Consider the following 14667-nt stretch of genomic DNA (forward strand, 5'->3'; position numbering starts at 1 on the left):
AGCATGCGTGTGTGGAGCCAGACACACCTGGGGCAGGTCTCGCCTCGGCCTTCTTGCTGGGTGACCTCAGGCCAGTGCCTTAACCTCTCTGAGTTTCTGTCTGCTCTGTGGGAGTAATGCCAACCACATAGTGCCGCTGTAGGAACAAAACGTGATATGTGATATGGATTTTAATATAATTACATTTCAGGCCCAGCAGGAATGAAAGGGTGCCAAGGGCAGGTTAAGTGTAAAGATCTATCTTGGTGCTTCTCCCTAAATGTCGGTGAGTCACCTCGTGCCGGGTGCTGGCCGGGGTCTCCAGGCCAGTTTTAACCACGGAGTCAAGTGGAAATGGAAATCAGATTGAGGGTAGTTACCAGGGATCAAGTCACCTGGTTAATATATTGCCATCTTCCTGTTGTACAGCTAAGAAAACCGAGGCCCAGGGAGCTCCCTGGATCCCACAGGAGGTGAACTCAGGCCATGACGACACTATGTGTGGATGTCGATGGCACAGAGGGACATCAGAGACCTCTGCCACAGACTTGCTGCTCTGTCCGTCCTCAGCCACACCCCTAGTCACTCACTCACACACTCACTCATTCATTTCACAACCATGTATTGAGAGCTAAGTACGTGCGAGGCTCTGGGACTAACAGATGAAAGTTCTGGCCCTCACAGGGCCACGTTCTGGTCAGGGAGTGGGGTGGGATTGAGAGCTATGCCGCAATTTATATAGGGGGCAAGTGCAGGCTCGTTGAGAAGATGACTCCAAGCAAAGACTTGAAGGAGATGAAGATGTGAGCCATGAAGGAAATGCATTTGACGCAGAGGGAACAGCATGTGCAAAGGCCCTGAGGTCAGGATGTCCCTGGAAGGGTGTATCCAGGAAGTCATTGTCACTGCATGAACTGAAAGAGAATATTTTTAGGGCAGGTGGTCATGAGGGGCCCTAGAGGCTGCCAGAAAGACTCGGGCTTTATTCGGAGACAGGTGACGTCACTGGAGGGCTGGCTGCCACGTCCGGACTAGACATTGTGGAGAAAGCAGAGGAAGACTCAATGGCCCCACAGGGCCACTCAGATCCAGCATGTCTCTGTGGAAAACTGTGACAAGCTGTCCCTGGCCTTGGGGCTTGCCTTTCTTTCCACCAGCCTCCCTCCCCGGGGAGACTTGAAACCTTACACTGTGAATTTGGGGTTTCTAGGGTCTCCTCATGGGCTGAAAACAGCAGCAGATGGGCAGGTGTGTGCGTCAGGCCTGGAAGGCAGAGTGGTGATAAGAACACTTGCTTAAATTAAGGCCTGACAAAGCCTCCCCAGCGGAATTGGCTCCTGGCCCTGGGTCAGTGGGGCTGGCCCGGGGCCTCTGAGGGGCAGGACATCGGGAGCGAGCTCCGTCTGTCGCCCCCTGTGCTGAGGGCCTCTGGGCGGGCTGGCAGCCCCGGGGCTAAGGACAGCCCCGAACGAGGCCAGGATTCCCCCTGGAACCTCGAAGCTGAGGGTGATTCTTGGGAAGCAGCCACTGACCTGGCCGGGCCTGGCCATGGGGGTGGGGACAGCCGCCGGGCAGACACCTCACGTCAGACCTATTCATAACCCGGGCTTCGCGCCTCAGGCGTGGAGCCTGTGGGTCGCTCGGGGGCCCCCTCCTGTGTCACCCAAGGGAAAGTGGGGGGCATCTTTCACCCCCTCCCTCCCCCAGCCCCTCTCCCCGGAGATGGGGGCTCATGCCCAGTGCCCAGCTGCCTGTGCCTTTGCAAGCTGGAGAAGCCACAGTGTGGGGGATTTTTTTTCTTAAGGCAAAGACTTGGCTGTTTGCGCTTGGACATGTTTCCAGGGTCTCCCCTTGGGCAGGTGACCTCATCCGAGCTGAAATGGCCCTTCTTGGATCTCTGGATCTTGAGTTTTCCTCCTTGCAAGGCTGTGGGGGAGTGCTGGGGTCTCGGCCAGGGGTGTGCCGAGGGATGTCTAAGGGCCAGCTTCCTGAATGAAAGCTACAAGTCGCAGTGTCTGCCGATTTCTGTGGTGTAAACGCTCCCGTGGCTGCCACCAGCTACTGACGGGGCGTCGCTGAATGCAGAGCGGGAAAGAGATGTTCACGGCGGGTGCTCGGGGGATGATGAATGCCAGCTCAGTGGGGCGAGGGGGCCCAGGCAGCTCTCTCCTGCTTCCAGGATGTGCAGCTGCCAGCGCTACCTTCTCATGGTCGAGTCCCCGAAGGCAGCTACTTCCAGGCCCACAAGTCCTTATAAATCTCCCGGTCGATGGCTGCTCTGACAGCCAGGGAGCGGGGGAGGCGTCACTCAGAAGGGGTCAGTGAAGGACGCTGCTCAGAGCCCAGGACATTTTGCCCAGGCTGGAGCTGGAAGCGAGAAAAGTCAAAGGAAGAAGAAAACACTTGTTCCTCCGCTCGAGACCACTTCTGCTGAGACCTGGGTGTGTTTCCTCCCACTTGACTTTCTACGTGAAGCGCTTTGTTATTTGTGCATTTCGGGCGGTTGGCGCGTGTGCAGGGCACGCTCTGCCTCCCTCACTTTGCAGGCTGAGACGGGCACCTCCCAGGGCTGCCGCCAGAGCGTCCCAGACAACCCTCCTGCCCCGCAGCGGGCGTGGAAAATGATGTCGCCACTTGGGCAAACAGCCTGGCAGTTTCTTAAAAAATCAGACATAAAGTAAGCACCACATGGACTCACCATCAAATTGGTTTTAGCTGATCAACACCTAAGTGCACATATAGGAATCACACTCATCGGGCGTGGGGCAGATGGGGGCGGGGAGGAGGGGATGGGTGTAGACATACATAATAAGTACGATGTGCACCGTCTGGGGGACGGACACGCTTGAAGCTCTGACTCAGGGGGTGGGGGGCAAGGGCAATACATAATCTGAACATTTGTACCCCCGTAATATGCTGAAATAAAAAAATAAATTAAAAAAAAAAGTTACTATGCAACCCAGCAATTTCACTGGTAGGAATCTACCTAAGAGGAATGAAAACATCTGTGCACCCGAAGACTTACGTGACTGTAGCAGTGTCATTCATAATGATCTCAGAGTGGAAACAATCCAGTGTCCATTAACCAGTGCATGATTTTTTTTTTTTTTTTAAAAAAAAGGTCTATCCCTGCAAGGGAATATTACTCGGCAACAAAAAGGAATGAGGTACTGACACACACAATAACATGCTGAACATCAAAAACATTTTGCAAAGTGAAGAAGCCAGATACAAAAGACTAAATGCCGTAAGATTCCATCTCCATCAAATGTCCAGAAAAGGCCAATCTATAGAGATAGAAAGGGGGGGGTGTTTGCCTGGCGCTGAGGGAGGGAACAGCTAGTGACTGTACGTGGACATAAGAGTCTTTCTGGGGTGATGAGGATGTTCTAAAGTTAGATCGTGGCAACAGTGACACAATTCTGCGAACGGATTAAAAATCATCGAATTGAACACTCTAATGGGTGAGTCTTACTGCACACAAATGACACCTCGATAAGCCTGTTTAAAAACAATGTTTCCTAAACATCCTTTTCAGTGGACTCAAACTGTTACTTCAAATTGGCTGTGCTCTTTTTTTATTTGACATTCTCTCGTTATTGGGACCCCGCGTCTGCTTTTCGGATGCTACAAGCAACACGGCGACGGAATTTTCTGGCTTAGGATTACTTCCTCAAATTTGGTTCCCAGCAGAGGGTTTTCTAGGTCAAAATTATGAAAGTTTGCTAAGCCTCTAGATATGGTGACATGCCATTTCCCCAAAGTGTGGGACCAGCTGCGAGCGGTGGCTTCCCACCCTCCCCTCGTTTGCATGGTCCAACCGTGAAACAAACCACTCCCTCAGAAGAGAAAACCCCGCTATTCCGTGGTGTTAGAAGTCGGAGCAGCGGTTGCTCTTGGGGGAAGAGTGACCAGAAGGGGGCAGGAGGGAGGTTCCATGGCTCCGTTTATTTTTTGAATTGAGATGTGATTCATATACAGTAAAACATTCAGTCTGAATTGTACATCGGGGTGGAATGTTGCATGTGACGCACTTGTGTAATCAACCTCAGATCAAGATACAGGACATCTGCAGCACCCCAGAAAGTTCCCTCATGCCTCTTCCCAGCCAAAAGCCAAGGGCTCCTCGAACCTCCAATACCGTCGATGAGATCTGCCTGTTTTTGAACTTCTTATAAATAAAATTACAATTTTTAAAAATCTTGATCAGGGTGCTAGTTTATATATAGGTGTGTTCTTTTTGTAAGAGCCACTGAACTATACACATATGATTGTGTATTTTTTTTTGACTGTGTGTTATACCCCAATAAAAGTTTAAAGTGTGGGGCCAAGAGAAAAACGATTTTAGGGCACTGCCAGTCCTCGCAGGGTCAGTGACAGCAGTGACACCTGACTGTGGCTGCCACACGGTCTTGGTTGATGGCCTCGGTGGGGGGCGGAGGGCTGTGCCCGTGAGCTAACCTGTCTCTCTCTTCTCCCCCCACCGTGTGTCCGTGCGTCAGTCCCGTGTCCGTCCACCCCATGTGCTGTGTGTGTCCATAAAGCCTCATTCCGTGCTGTCTGCGGGAAGCGCCACCTCGTCTCATCCTCACGGCCCGGGCACGGCCTCAGCATGGCCATCTCGTCTCGCCTCGCCCTGTGGGAGCAGAAGGAAAGTGTCGCTCGGGGCTGGGGCCGCAGCCGCGGGGGCCGACTCGACCCTCGGAAGCCAAGTCAGGGCCCGGGTGCTCCGGCCTGCGCTTGCCCACTTTGCCGTCCTTGTGTCATGCCTAGACCCCTCTTCCATCCTCTCCCAGCCAGCTCGCTCAGCCAGGGCCCCTCCAGCCCAGCTGGGCCTGGTGACCATGCCCTTGACCCCTCCCATCGCCGCCTGTCTTTCCTGCTCCTGGTGGCAGGGGGGAAGTGAGGGCAGACCACTGTCCCATCTAGGTCCTCGTGGTCCCTCCGCTGAGTCGCACGGGAGGAGGAACGTGGGGGCCGAGGCAGCGCTGTTGGCTGCCAGGTTGATGCCGCAGGGGCGGGTTGCTGTGGCCCCTGCCTCCAGTTACCATGGAGAACTGGAACCAGACCCTTCCCCCAACTTACTGCCTTCTCCCCCTTGGTATTTCTTATGAGACACCAAAGCTGCCTCTTTCGAGGGTGCCTGTTACCTCCTCTGCCCCTCGCCCCACCTTGTGCATGTGATTCGATGAGCGGGAGGTGTTACGGGTGGGGTGGGTGGGTGCCCTCGCCCCTCCCAGCCTGAGGGGGGGTGGCGGGGAGGTTAGTGTTGGGAGGGGCAGAGGTCCACCTGCCGCGTGTGCCTGACGACCCCGTCCCACTTACGGAGGGTGGCGTGGATGTGAGAGCAGCCGTGCACGCCCCTGCTTCTCTGCTCCCGGGCAGAGGTCTGCACCCGCCGGCTTCATCCCGTGGCCTCCGCCTTGCCTCCCAGCCTCTCCCCCCTCCCTCCAATTCCCCTGCATCAGCAGGGCTGCAGAGAGCGCGTCTTTACGGGACACGCAGAGCGTACCTTGATTAGGGGGCTATTTTAAGCCAGTGTCGAGCTCTTCCTTATAAAGCACTGGTGACTGGTTTTTTTTTTCTCACGAGCAGTCACAGCGATGCAGGTTAAAGACACACTCCAGTCGGCCACAGCCAGGACTGTGCCTCAGCCTCCAAGGTTGCCGTAGCCAACAAAAGGGTCTCAGCTGCAACCGAAGTCCAGCCAGCTTCAGCCTGGGCCACATTTCTGGGTGTAAAATGCCAGAACCCAGCCTGACTCGTTTAGGACCCAGTGTTAGGGAGCCCCTGGATGCCCAGGTCCTGGTTTAAGGACAATCAGGAAGCCACAGAGGTATGAGTGGGCTGGAGTCACAGGGTTGGATCCTTATACAAATCATGGCTGTAAGTCCTTCCCTATTTAACCACATTAATTAAGTGATTAACCTATTCTATTAACTACAAGCTGAGGTAGGCAGGAGAACGTGGATGCTGCCCTGGGATCCATCTCCTTCTGGAAACTGGACAAGCTGCTTTCAGAGCAGGTCCTCCCAGAGATGGGTCTGTCCCCACGGCCAGGAAGGGAACCAGCGGCCTTGATGGTCCAACTCCATACCACGAGGAGAATCGTCTAGGCAGAAATCAGCTCTCCATCTTCCATGCTGCCCCGCTGAGCCTCGCCTGCTTTGCTGTGGCCTCTCATACCTGGGCTTGGTCATGTGTGTCCTGTCCCTTCTTGGCCCCTCCCAGACTCCCACTGCAATGTTTTTGAAGGGCCACGTGCCCCTGCTGGTTCACTCACTGAGCTCTCTCCTTCCTTGCTTCTGCAAAACAGATTCGGGAAGAGGACAAGAGCCCCCCACCGTCCTCGCCCCCTCCCCTTTTCTCTGTCATCCCAGGGGGCTTCATTAAGCAACTGGTTCGGGAGACTGAGAAAGAAGCCAAGGAGGCAAGACAGAAGAAACAGGCAGCACTTGCCTCTCCGGAACGAGAGGTAAGTGGCTCCCATGAGCCTCCTCTGAGTCACTTGTCTTTGAGTCATTCTGCCTTTGCTCCTGCTGTCCTGGCTTTGAGGAATGTCCTTTCTTTGACTTGATCTATCGAACTCTTACACATCCTTCAAAACCCATCTCAAATAGCACATCTCTGGAAAGTCCTCCCATCGCCCTCCTTCCTCTGATTCCCTCCGCACTCTCTGTGCCTGTCTTAATAGTGGTCGGTGTAGTAATTATTTGATTATATGAGTTATTTGACTAGGCATTCCTTAAGAGCAACAACCGTCTCTCTCATTCAGCTCTGTATCGTGAGCAGCTCTTGTAGTGACTGTTCAACAAATGTTTGTAGAATGAATGAATGAATGAATGATATGAGTTGATGGATTATTGGTGAGGATCCTTTTCCCGCTATTTTTGCGGAAAAGGAAACCTAGATACATTAATTTAAGCAGAAAGGATATTCCACTGGTACTCATGGCATAGTTATACGGGTTGTTAAAATATTGAACACTTCCACAGCAAGTGACAGATGGCCATGATCCCAAGCCCCAGGTGCCCTCCAGCTGCCATGCTCACCCTGGCCCCTCTCCTGAGTCCCTTAGAATGGCCACAATCCAATAACTAAAGGGTCAATGCTTGGCACGGGCGGGAACCTCAGTACCTTCCTCCAGCTGGTGTCCCTTCTCATTGGCGGATGTCCACAAAAAACCCTTTACTCTTCTGAATAGCATTGCCGGATTGAAGCGATAGTTGAACACAATGCAGCCCCTGTGCTTTAAGGACTTGCGCACTTGTCCCTGGTGGTGGCAGTGCTCACTCCCTTCTTTCTTCCACCTCCTTAACCAGGGAACCCAGGCCGGGGGAGCAGGCTGGGAGCCAGCGCAGCCTGGGAGAATCGCTGGGTTAGGCAGAGAGGGCATCGCCTTGGGTCTCTCCAGCGCCCCCTTGGGGCAAGCTGAAGGCTGCACTGGTTGGGCCGAGAGGTCTAGTGGCCTCAGGGCCCGGTGTGAGTTGAGCCCAGTGGCCATCCTGGCTCCTCCCCCTACTTCAGCCTTGGTTGTCCCAGCCAGTCCCACTGACGCCTGCACCTGTCCCACTAACGACTCTGCTGCATCAGAGAAATCCTCCAGCGGCTGCTCAGCAGCTGTTGAAACATCCCAGCCAAGTCTTTACGGGGGAGGGTGACAGGGAGGACAGGCTCTGTCCCAACCCTTCCCTGACCTAAGGCATAAGTGGGGTCCAAAGGGGACCCCAGTAGGCTGTTATCAGGTCACGATGAAATGTTGCCATATGCTGCTCATCTCTAGACGATGCCTGCTTTTCTGTTCATGGGCTCATTTGATGCCCTGTACCTCAATGGGGGTAGATGGCATTCTACCCATTTATCAGAGGTGGAGACTGAGGCCCAGAGAGGTCAAGTGATTGGCCCGAGGTCAGGAGGCCAGACAGAGGCAGAGTTAGGGCAAGAGCTTGTGTGTTCTCTGCTCTTGAGCGCTGCCTGGGGACAGACCGTCTGGTGAGGGAGGTGGCTGGGGTGGTGCCACAGAGGCCCGGCTGGGCAAGGGGTTCCATGAGGCTGTGGGTGATGCCGGCATCATCGTGAACAAGTTAACAGGAAGAGCTGAGTGTAGGAACAAACTGTCACTGCTGGGCCTGGGATGGGGACTCAGGGGCAAGATGCAGGATGGACAGGCTGCAGCCCACAACAGGTGGCCGGAGCATGGGCCAGGATGTTCCCGGGCCTGGAGCAAGGAAGCCTCAGAACATGCTCCTGCGGGGCCACAAGCCCCGGCTGGTTCCTGCCAATTTAATTTTTCTGTCCCGATCAGTAAATACCTCCTTATTCTCTCTCCTCGTCCCAGCACATCCGCTCCATTTGCTCCTCATATAATCTTTGCAATGAGCCTTTGGAATCCATCCCATTTTGCAGGAAAGGAAAACAAGGCTTGGGGGGTGAGCTGATTTTCCTAAGGCCGGGAGAAGCTGGAATACCACTGGAGTAGAGAGCGACCCATCTGGAGTCTCAAGGAGACCTGGGTTCCAGCTCCGGCCCCACAACTTTCCGTGGTCCTGGCTAAATCCCTCCCCCTCTCTTGACCTCACTTTACTCATCTTTAAAATGGATTTGCCAAGAGTTTCCTCTCAGCCCCGGCGATTCTATAAGTGCTATTCCCTCTATCTGCTAGCAAGGGTGGAGGGCTTCGATGGAAGAGAATGGATGGATGGATGAGGAAGAGAATTCATGGGGCTGAGGGGAGGCTGGGGTTGGTTATCTTGTTTGGAACATCTTCATGCCACCGTCTCCTCTGGGGTAGTTGGTTTAAAATAAGGCACTGACTCACTTTTCAAAATGGTGTAGACAGTGGTAAGATTTGCCAAGTGCAATCAATCCCCTTCCAAGGCGACGTCCCACCTGGGCACAGAAGGTCAGACCGCACCACTCGGCCATGAACGCCAGAGCCATGGTTCTCAGCGCTGGTTGCCCATTGGAATCACCCGGGAGCCACAACCCAGACCAACTAAATCAGCCTCTCTGGGAGGAGGGTCAAGGCATCAGTGTTTGTTTTAAAGCTCCCCAGGAGATTCCAGTAAGCTCTAAACAGACAAGTAAAAGCGTGTAATATGCACCAGTTAACGGCACTGGCTTTGGAGTCAGAGAGGCCTGGCTTTATCTTGCAGGTCACCTCATATTTTTGCATCCGCCTCTTACTTGCAGAATGGGGAGAAGTTCAGATATTACCCCACTGGTCCCTATGAGGGTTCAATAGGCTATTGCATGATGGTGATGGAGGGCCCATTGCACGGGATCTAGAAATGAAAGCTGTTATTATATCATCATTATTACAAAGACGGAGATGGAGACCGTGTTATGGGATGGGCCACCTGCAACAGGAGAGACACCAGTGACAGCGAGAATGGAATGCACAACACAGTCATGCCGTGACTGGCATAGACCAGCGCAGGGCTCTGGGGCGTCTTGGGTGTGTGGATCAGTTTCTCACTGAGTCTTCAGGCAAAGATTTGTAGAGGGGTGACATCTGAGCTGGATATAGAAAGAGGAGTGGGACGTGGAGAGAGGACAGGGCACACCCGGCAGCAAGCTAAGCATACGCAAAAGCCTGGAAGCAGGGCAGGGTCGGGGTGGGGGGGGACCCCCAGTGCAGCCAGCACGTGGAAACCAACAGGGACGATGAGTCCTGCGGGGAGGCCAGGCGATCCTCGTTGAGGACGTCGAGTGTCCGATCGTGGTGTTGAAGGATTTTCCTGTAGGCTGCGGTCAGCTACCCAAATCTTCTGATCATGTTCAAAGTGATTGGCAGCCAGTTGAAGGGACACAACCAGTTCAGGGGCTGTGGCAATGGTCCAGGTGAGAGATAGTGGGCCTGGATTTGGGAAAGGAGCCCCAGATGTGAAGCTCTGCGGGGTGGAATTGAGTGCAGGAGGATGGGGGTCCCAGATCCCTGGGCATCCGTGTCTGCGAGGCTGTGTTAGCACCGTCCAAGATGGAAGAACCCAGACGAGGGTGGGTGATGGAGCCGGGCATCAGGGTAGACCTGCCCGCCAGGTCTCCTTCTGCAGGAGCAGAGACAAAGGCAACCTTGTGAGCTCCGCAGGCCACAGCCAGGCTGGTTTGAGGATGCAGGACCGAGCGGGGCTGACATCACCAGGCCGCCAAAGGGCCTGGGAGAGAAGCAGGAGTGGAAACCCCGTGGGCGCGCCGCGATGTCTAGGCCGGGCAAGCGTGGAGCACCGCAGCGCAGAAACCAGAGTGCTCAGCTGGTACCGGCAGCGGGGTAGGGGGACCAGGGCCGCGGTAGTAGCAGCAGCTCCGTTTCTTTCGTCTTCTGTGATTTCCAAAGTGATTTTCCACATCTCAGACCATAAAAGATCAGGACGGGCAGGTAGCATCTGCCTGAACTGAGGGAAAACCGAAGCTCAGAGAGGACAGGGCAGAGGATGCTGTCTACGGTAGCCCAGCTGAAAAGTGTCACAGCCTAGATGAGGACAGAGCCTTTAATGTCAGGCCCCGAGTCCTTTCCTGGCCCCTTCCCAGTCCAGCAGGAGGAATCAAGGCAGAAACAGTAACTATGGCAGCAGCCGCCGTTACTGAGGACGTGCTAGGTGCCGGGCTCAGGGTCTCTGTATTAACACACATCCTCACATCCGCCCTGCAGGACAGGCCTTTGTGATCCTCATTTTACTGATATGGAAACAGAGAGGGAGAGTCATTTAGCTAAGGCCACACAGCTAGGGAGTAGCAGAGCCAGGAGTTGAACTTGGTTCTGTCGGGCTCCCAAATCCACCCTCCTTCCACGCTGCCACTCGGCTTTGAGGCTCCGGGCCAAGGTCAGGGTGTTGGGCTTGGCTTGCTGCCTGGCAGATCTTTGGAAGGACGGACGGCTAAATGAACGGATGAAGGTGTGAGTGAATGGCAAAGCCGTCAGGTCGGCAGGCAGCCGGGCATGGGTGTGGTCTCTCTCTCCCAGACCCCAGAACTTTCCACCGGCCAACCCAACAGCAAGTCCAGCAGTGGCACCAGCTCCGGAAGCCAACAGATTTCCCAGGACACCCAGTCGAGCTCTCCTGGGAGCCCAAACATTCTGGGCAAGGACAGCGGGGGAACGGGCAGCACCAGCCCTGTGACGATGACCGCCACCAATGGGGAGAAGGCCCCGGAGCCGGGCTCCGGGGGGACACCAGCCAAAAAGACCCTGCCCTTCAAGAGGGGTGTGAGGAGGGGTGACGTGCTGCTGATGGTGGCCAAGCTGGACCCGGACTCCGCCAAGCCAGAGCAGAGGACCCCTCCCCCTTGCAAGTCCCCTCCCCCAGCCACGGACCCTGGAGGGGAAAAGAAAGGGGAGACCCCAGGGACTCCTTGTGGCCCCCAGGCCAGCACTGAGCATTTGGCCCCGAAAGCTGAGAAGACCCGGACTGGGGGTGCTGGGGATGCAGAGCAGGGGACCGTGCTACTGACGAAAGCCAGGAAGGGCCAAGGCACAATGGGAAAGGGGGACGGGGCCCCCCAGACCAAAGGGCCCACAGCGGGTGAGCCCCAGGACAAAGACGGGCAGGGGACCAGGCCCCAAGCCCAAGGGCCCAGTGAGGGGGGACGGTCAGGAGCAGCAGAGAAAGAAGGAGGGGACCCCCCAAACAAGGTGGGAAAGGGGACCCTCTCCAAGGATGCAGGGAGTGAAGGGAAGCGTGCTGTGCCCCAAATCCAGGCAAGAAAGTGGGGCGGGTTCCTGGGCAGAAGGAGCAAGTGGGAGGGTCCCCAGAGCCAGCAGGGTAAGGAAGGTGAGCTCCCGAGTAGAGCGGGGGAGAAGGGTGAGCTGCAGGGCGAGGGGAAGGCGAAGGCAGGTGAGCCGGAGGGTGGGAAAGGAAAGGCGGGACAATCCCAGATCCAGTCTGGGGCGGCAGGTGGAGCACGGAGCCCGACAGAGAAGGGCTGTAAGGCCCCGGGGGTGGTGGATGAAACGGGGTTGTCGCCGGCTGGGAAGGAGGGCGGCCCGGAACGCCCAGCGCGGGGAGTCCCGGAGCCCTGTGTGGCGGCGGGCGATGGGGCCGGAGCCTGGCAGGGGACGCCGGAGGGACCCGGGCAGCCGACGCTGGACAAGGACGCAGACGGGCCTGGGACGGCCCTGCAGGAGGAGGGGACAGGAGGCCCGAGCGGAGACTCAGACCAGGTGAGGTGGCTGCAGCCCCGGGAGTGGGGTGGACTGATGGGGCCCTCTGGAGACCGAGGGAGGGGCAAGAGCTGCCCCCAGGGGTGGCCTGGGGTGGGCAGGGGATGGAGAGGGACTTGGAGACGGGTGGCTGGACCAGCGCTTCTTCCTTGACAGGTAAGGGTTTTGAGGCTCCCACTGCCCTGGCCCTGGGGAAGGTCCCCAAAATGCGAGGTGGCCCCTCGTGGCTGACATAGTTGAGCTCGCTTATAATGTCATACACTAGCTTTCACACTTGGGGGGGGCACACAGAGCAGTCTGCCAACAAGGCAGATTCCCGGGGCCCACCTGGGAGGTTCTCATTCAAAACGCAGGGGGTGGGGGGAGGAATCTGCATTTAAATAAGCACCCCGAGCCCCATGCCTCCCAGGACCCAGGAGATTCTGATTTGGGGGTTCCCGTCCCACACACGGGGTGGGCGGAGGGGGAGGGTGGCATCTGCTGGTCTAACTCGGGTGATCTTTGCTCTCAGGCGCCCGAGGACAGGTGGTATGAGGCAGAGCAGGTCTGGCTGGTTCAGAAGGAAGGATTCACTCTTGGTAATTAGGGGCGTTGGCGCCATGGAGGGTCTAAGTGTCGTCTCCTCCTGCACCCCTGCCGCTGCTGCTGGCCATGTTTGCTGGGCTCTGATCACGCCTTGGGGGAAAGGAGCTGGGAGACGAGGGCAGAGACGTGTGGCTTTGGGGACGGGGTGGGAAGGGTGGGGATAGCCGATAGTCATTTCACCCTTGACAGCTGGCCTATCGGGTGCTGTTTTCAAAGGCATATGAGCCTCGATAACTGATTAATTAGCTAAGTCACTGATGCAACAAGCGTGCTTGGTCTCTACGAGTTCTTCAAGGAACTCTGAGTCCAGTGCAGGTGGGCAAATAGAGTTTGTTTTTTTTTTTCCCCATGAGCTCACTTGTGTCGATTAGTTGTGGCTGATGGCTGCACTCTGCTGAGAAGCCATGCAGAGTCCCAGGCAGATCACCGCTGGGAAGAGTGATTAGTGATGTCTGTCCTGGGCACGGGAAGGGGAAATGGCAGTCTGTAGGCCATCACCTGCCATCCCCGGTCTGGGATGAGACGGGTCAGTGCACCTAACCCCACTCTGTGCCGGCACTGTGCTGGCTGGTAAAAGCTCAAGGTGAGTCAGGCTCAGCTTGTCCTTAAAGGGTTTAGGGTTATAATTTAGAATCGTCCATGTGACTAGACCCCAAGGGGAGAAGATGTAGCCCCTTTCTGGCCCGTCCCGAGGCTTCTCTGTAGCTCCCTGGGCTGGCTCAGAGCCTCTCTCCTTCTCTCCCCTCCATTCTCTGGGCGGTCAAACCAGCCACGGTGCTAAAGCCAGATGAGGGAACAGCCGACTTGCCGGCAGGAAGAGTGCGGCTTTGCATCGATGCTGACAAAACCATCACTGAGGTGGATGAGGAGTATGTGCATCGGGTGAGTCCCCTATCCCCCTCTCTGCCTGCTCAATACCCTCCTTCCCCACCCCTGCAAAAGATTTCCTTCTATCTGACTGAACATATCACTTTGGCTTGATGCCCTCGAGGAAGTTATAGGGAAGAACCGCATTGAACCCATTGCTTTACTGGAGGGATATTGTTAGGAGTCATTCACTCTGTCCTGTGGTGTTTCCTTTATGAGGACACATCAAGAGACATGTTTGTCAGATCTTCGCACTGGGAGTTTTTCTGACTGACCCAAGAAAGTGATTGTTTTTCATTTTATGGACGTTGCAAATCATGCTGCAGAGCATGTTTCCTTTTTCACTCTGGCTACCAGGGAACTCAGAACCAAATTTGCTGCTTACCCTTACCCATAGCATAAGTTCCAATGGCCTATATTTTGGGCATCAACCTTTCTTGTAGTTTCGCTTTTTCAATTTTTTTGTGTACATTTTTGTTGTATACCATAAATCCTTTTGAAGACAAGTCAGAGTATAATGATAGAAAACAAGATCTTGTCCTGCCTTTTTCCCACCCTTCATAGCCTATTAATGGAGAAGTTTTCTTCCTTGCTCATCTGCATTCCTCTCGGCTCCTCCTGGGCCCACCCCAGATCCTCCTCTGCCACTGATGTTAGGAGTTTGCAGAGGCTGAACACCCTCAGAAGAAAGGCTGACCCATAAGACAGCTCGAGCTTGACCCAAACCCCAGAACACTGGGCCCAGAAAATGCCCCGAAGCTGGAAAGAACAATAGGAAGCCTCTTAGAATGGATGTCTCAGGCAGCAACTGCAAACATCGCTTGCTTCTCAAAGCGTTTAGGCAGATTTTCAAGGGATGAAAAAATGGTGGGTTATCAGATCAATAATTTGGTCTGGCTGGCGGCCTCCCACCCTCGGCATCACAGAGCAAACCGAGGGCTCCCCGCTAAGGCCCAGGAAAGGAGGAGACAGCGGCAGAATCCTGCCCACTCTGAAGCATCGCCTGTCTTTTCATGGTGTTTGAGACCCAGAAAGTGCTATGAATTTTGCCTAGTCTGCCGTGGGAGCATCTCCCC

At 55.3% G+C, this 14667-nt stretch overlaps 1 protein-coding gene across 4 annotated transcripts in view; it reads left to right on the forward strand.

Moving 5' to 3' along the window:
* The window catches only part of MYO18B (myosin XVIIIB), a 245078-nt gene that overhangs the window by 8368 nt on the left and 222043 nt on the right, over positions 1-14667 (forward strand). For all 4 annotated transcript variants that reach the window (XM_045534350.1, XM_045534352.1, XM_045534351.1 and 1 more), the window contains exons 2-6: positions 4482-4630; positions 6296-6454; positions 10943-12139; positions 12651-12717; positions 13494-13606. In XM_045534350.1, the coding sequence (XP_045390306.1) occupies positions 4592-4630; positions 6296-6454; positions 10943-12139; positions 12651-12717; positions 13494-13606 (1575 nt within the window). In that variant the 5' untranslated portion in view covers positions 4482-4591. The remainder of the gene's footprint in view (positions 1-4481; positions 4631-6295; positions 6455-10942; positions 12140-12650; positions 12718-13493; positions 13607-14667) is intronic.

This window comes from Lemur catta, chromosome 21 (assembly GCF_020740605.2).
Source record: "Lemur catta isolate mLemCat1 chromosome 21, mLemCat1.pri, whole genome shotgun sequence".
Lineage (NCBI taxonomy): Eukaryota > Metazoa > Chordata > Mammalia > Primates > Lemuridae > Lemur > Lemur catta.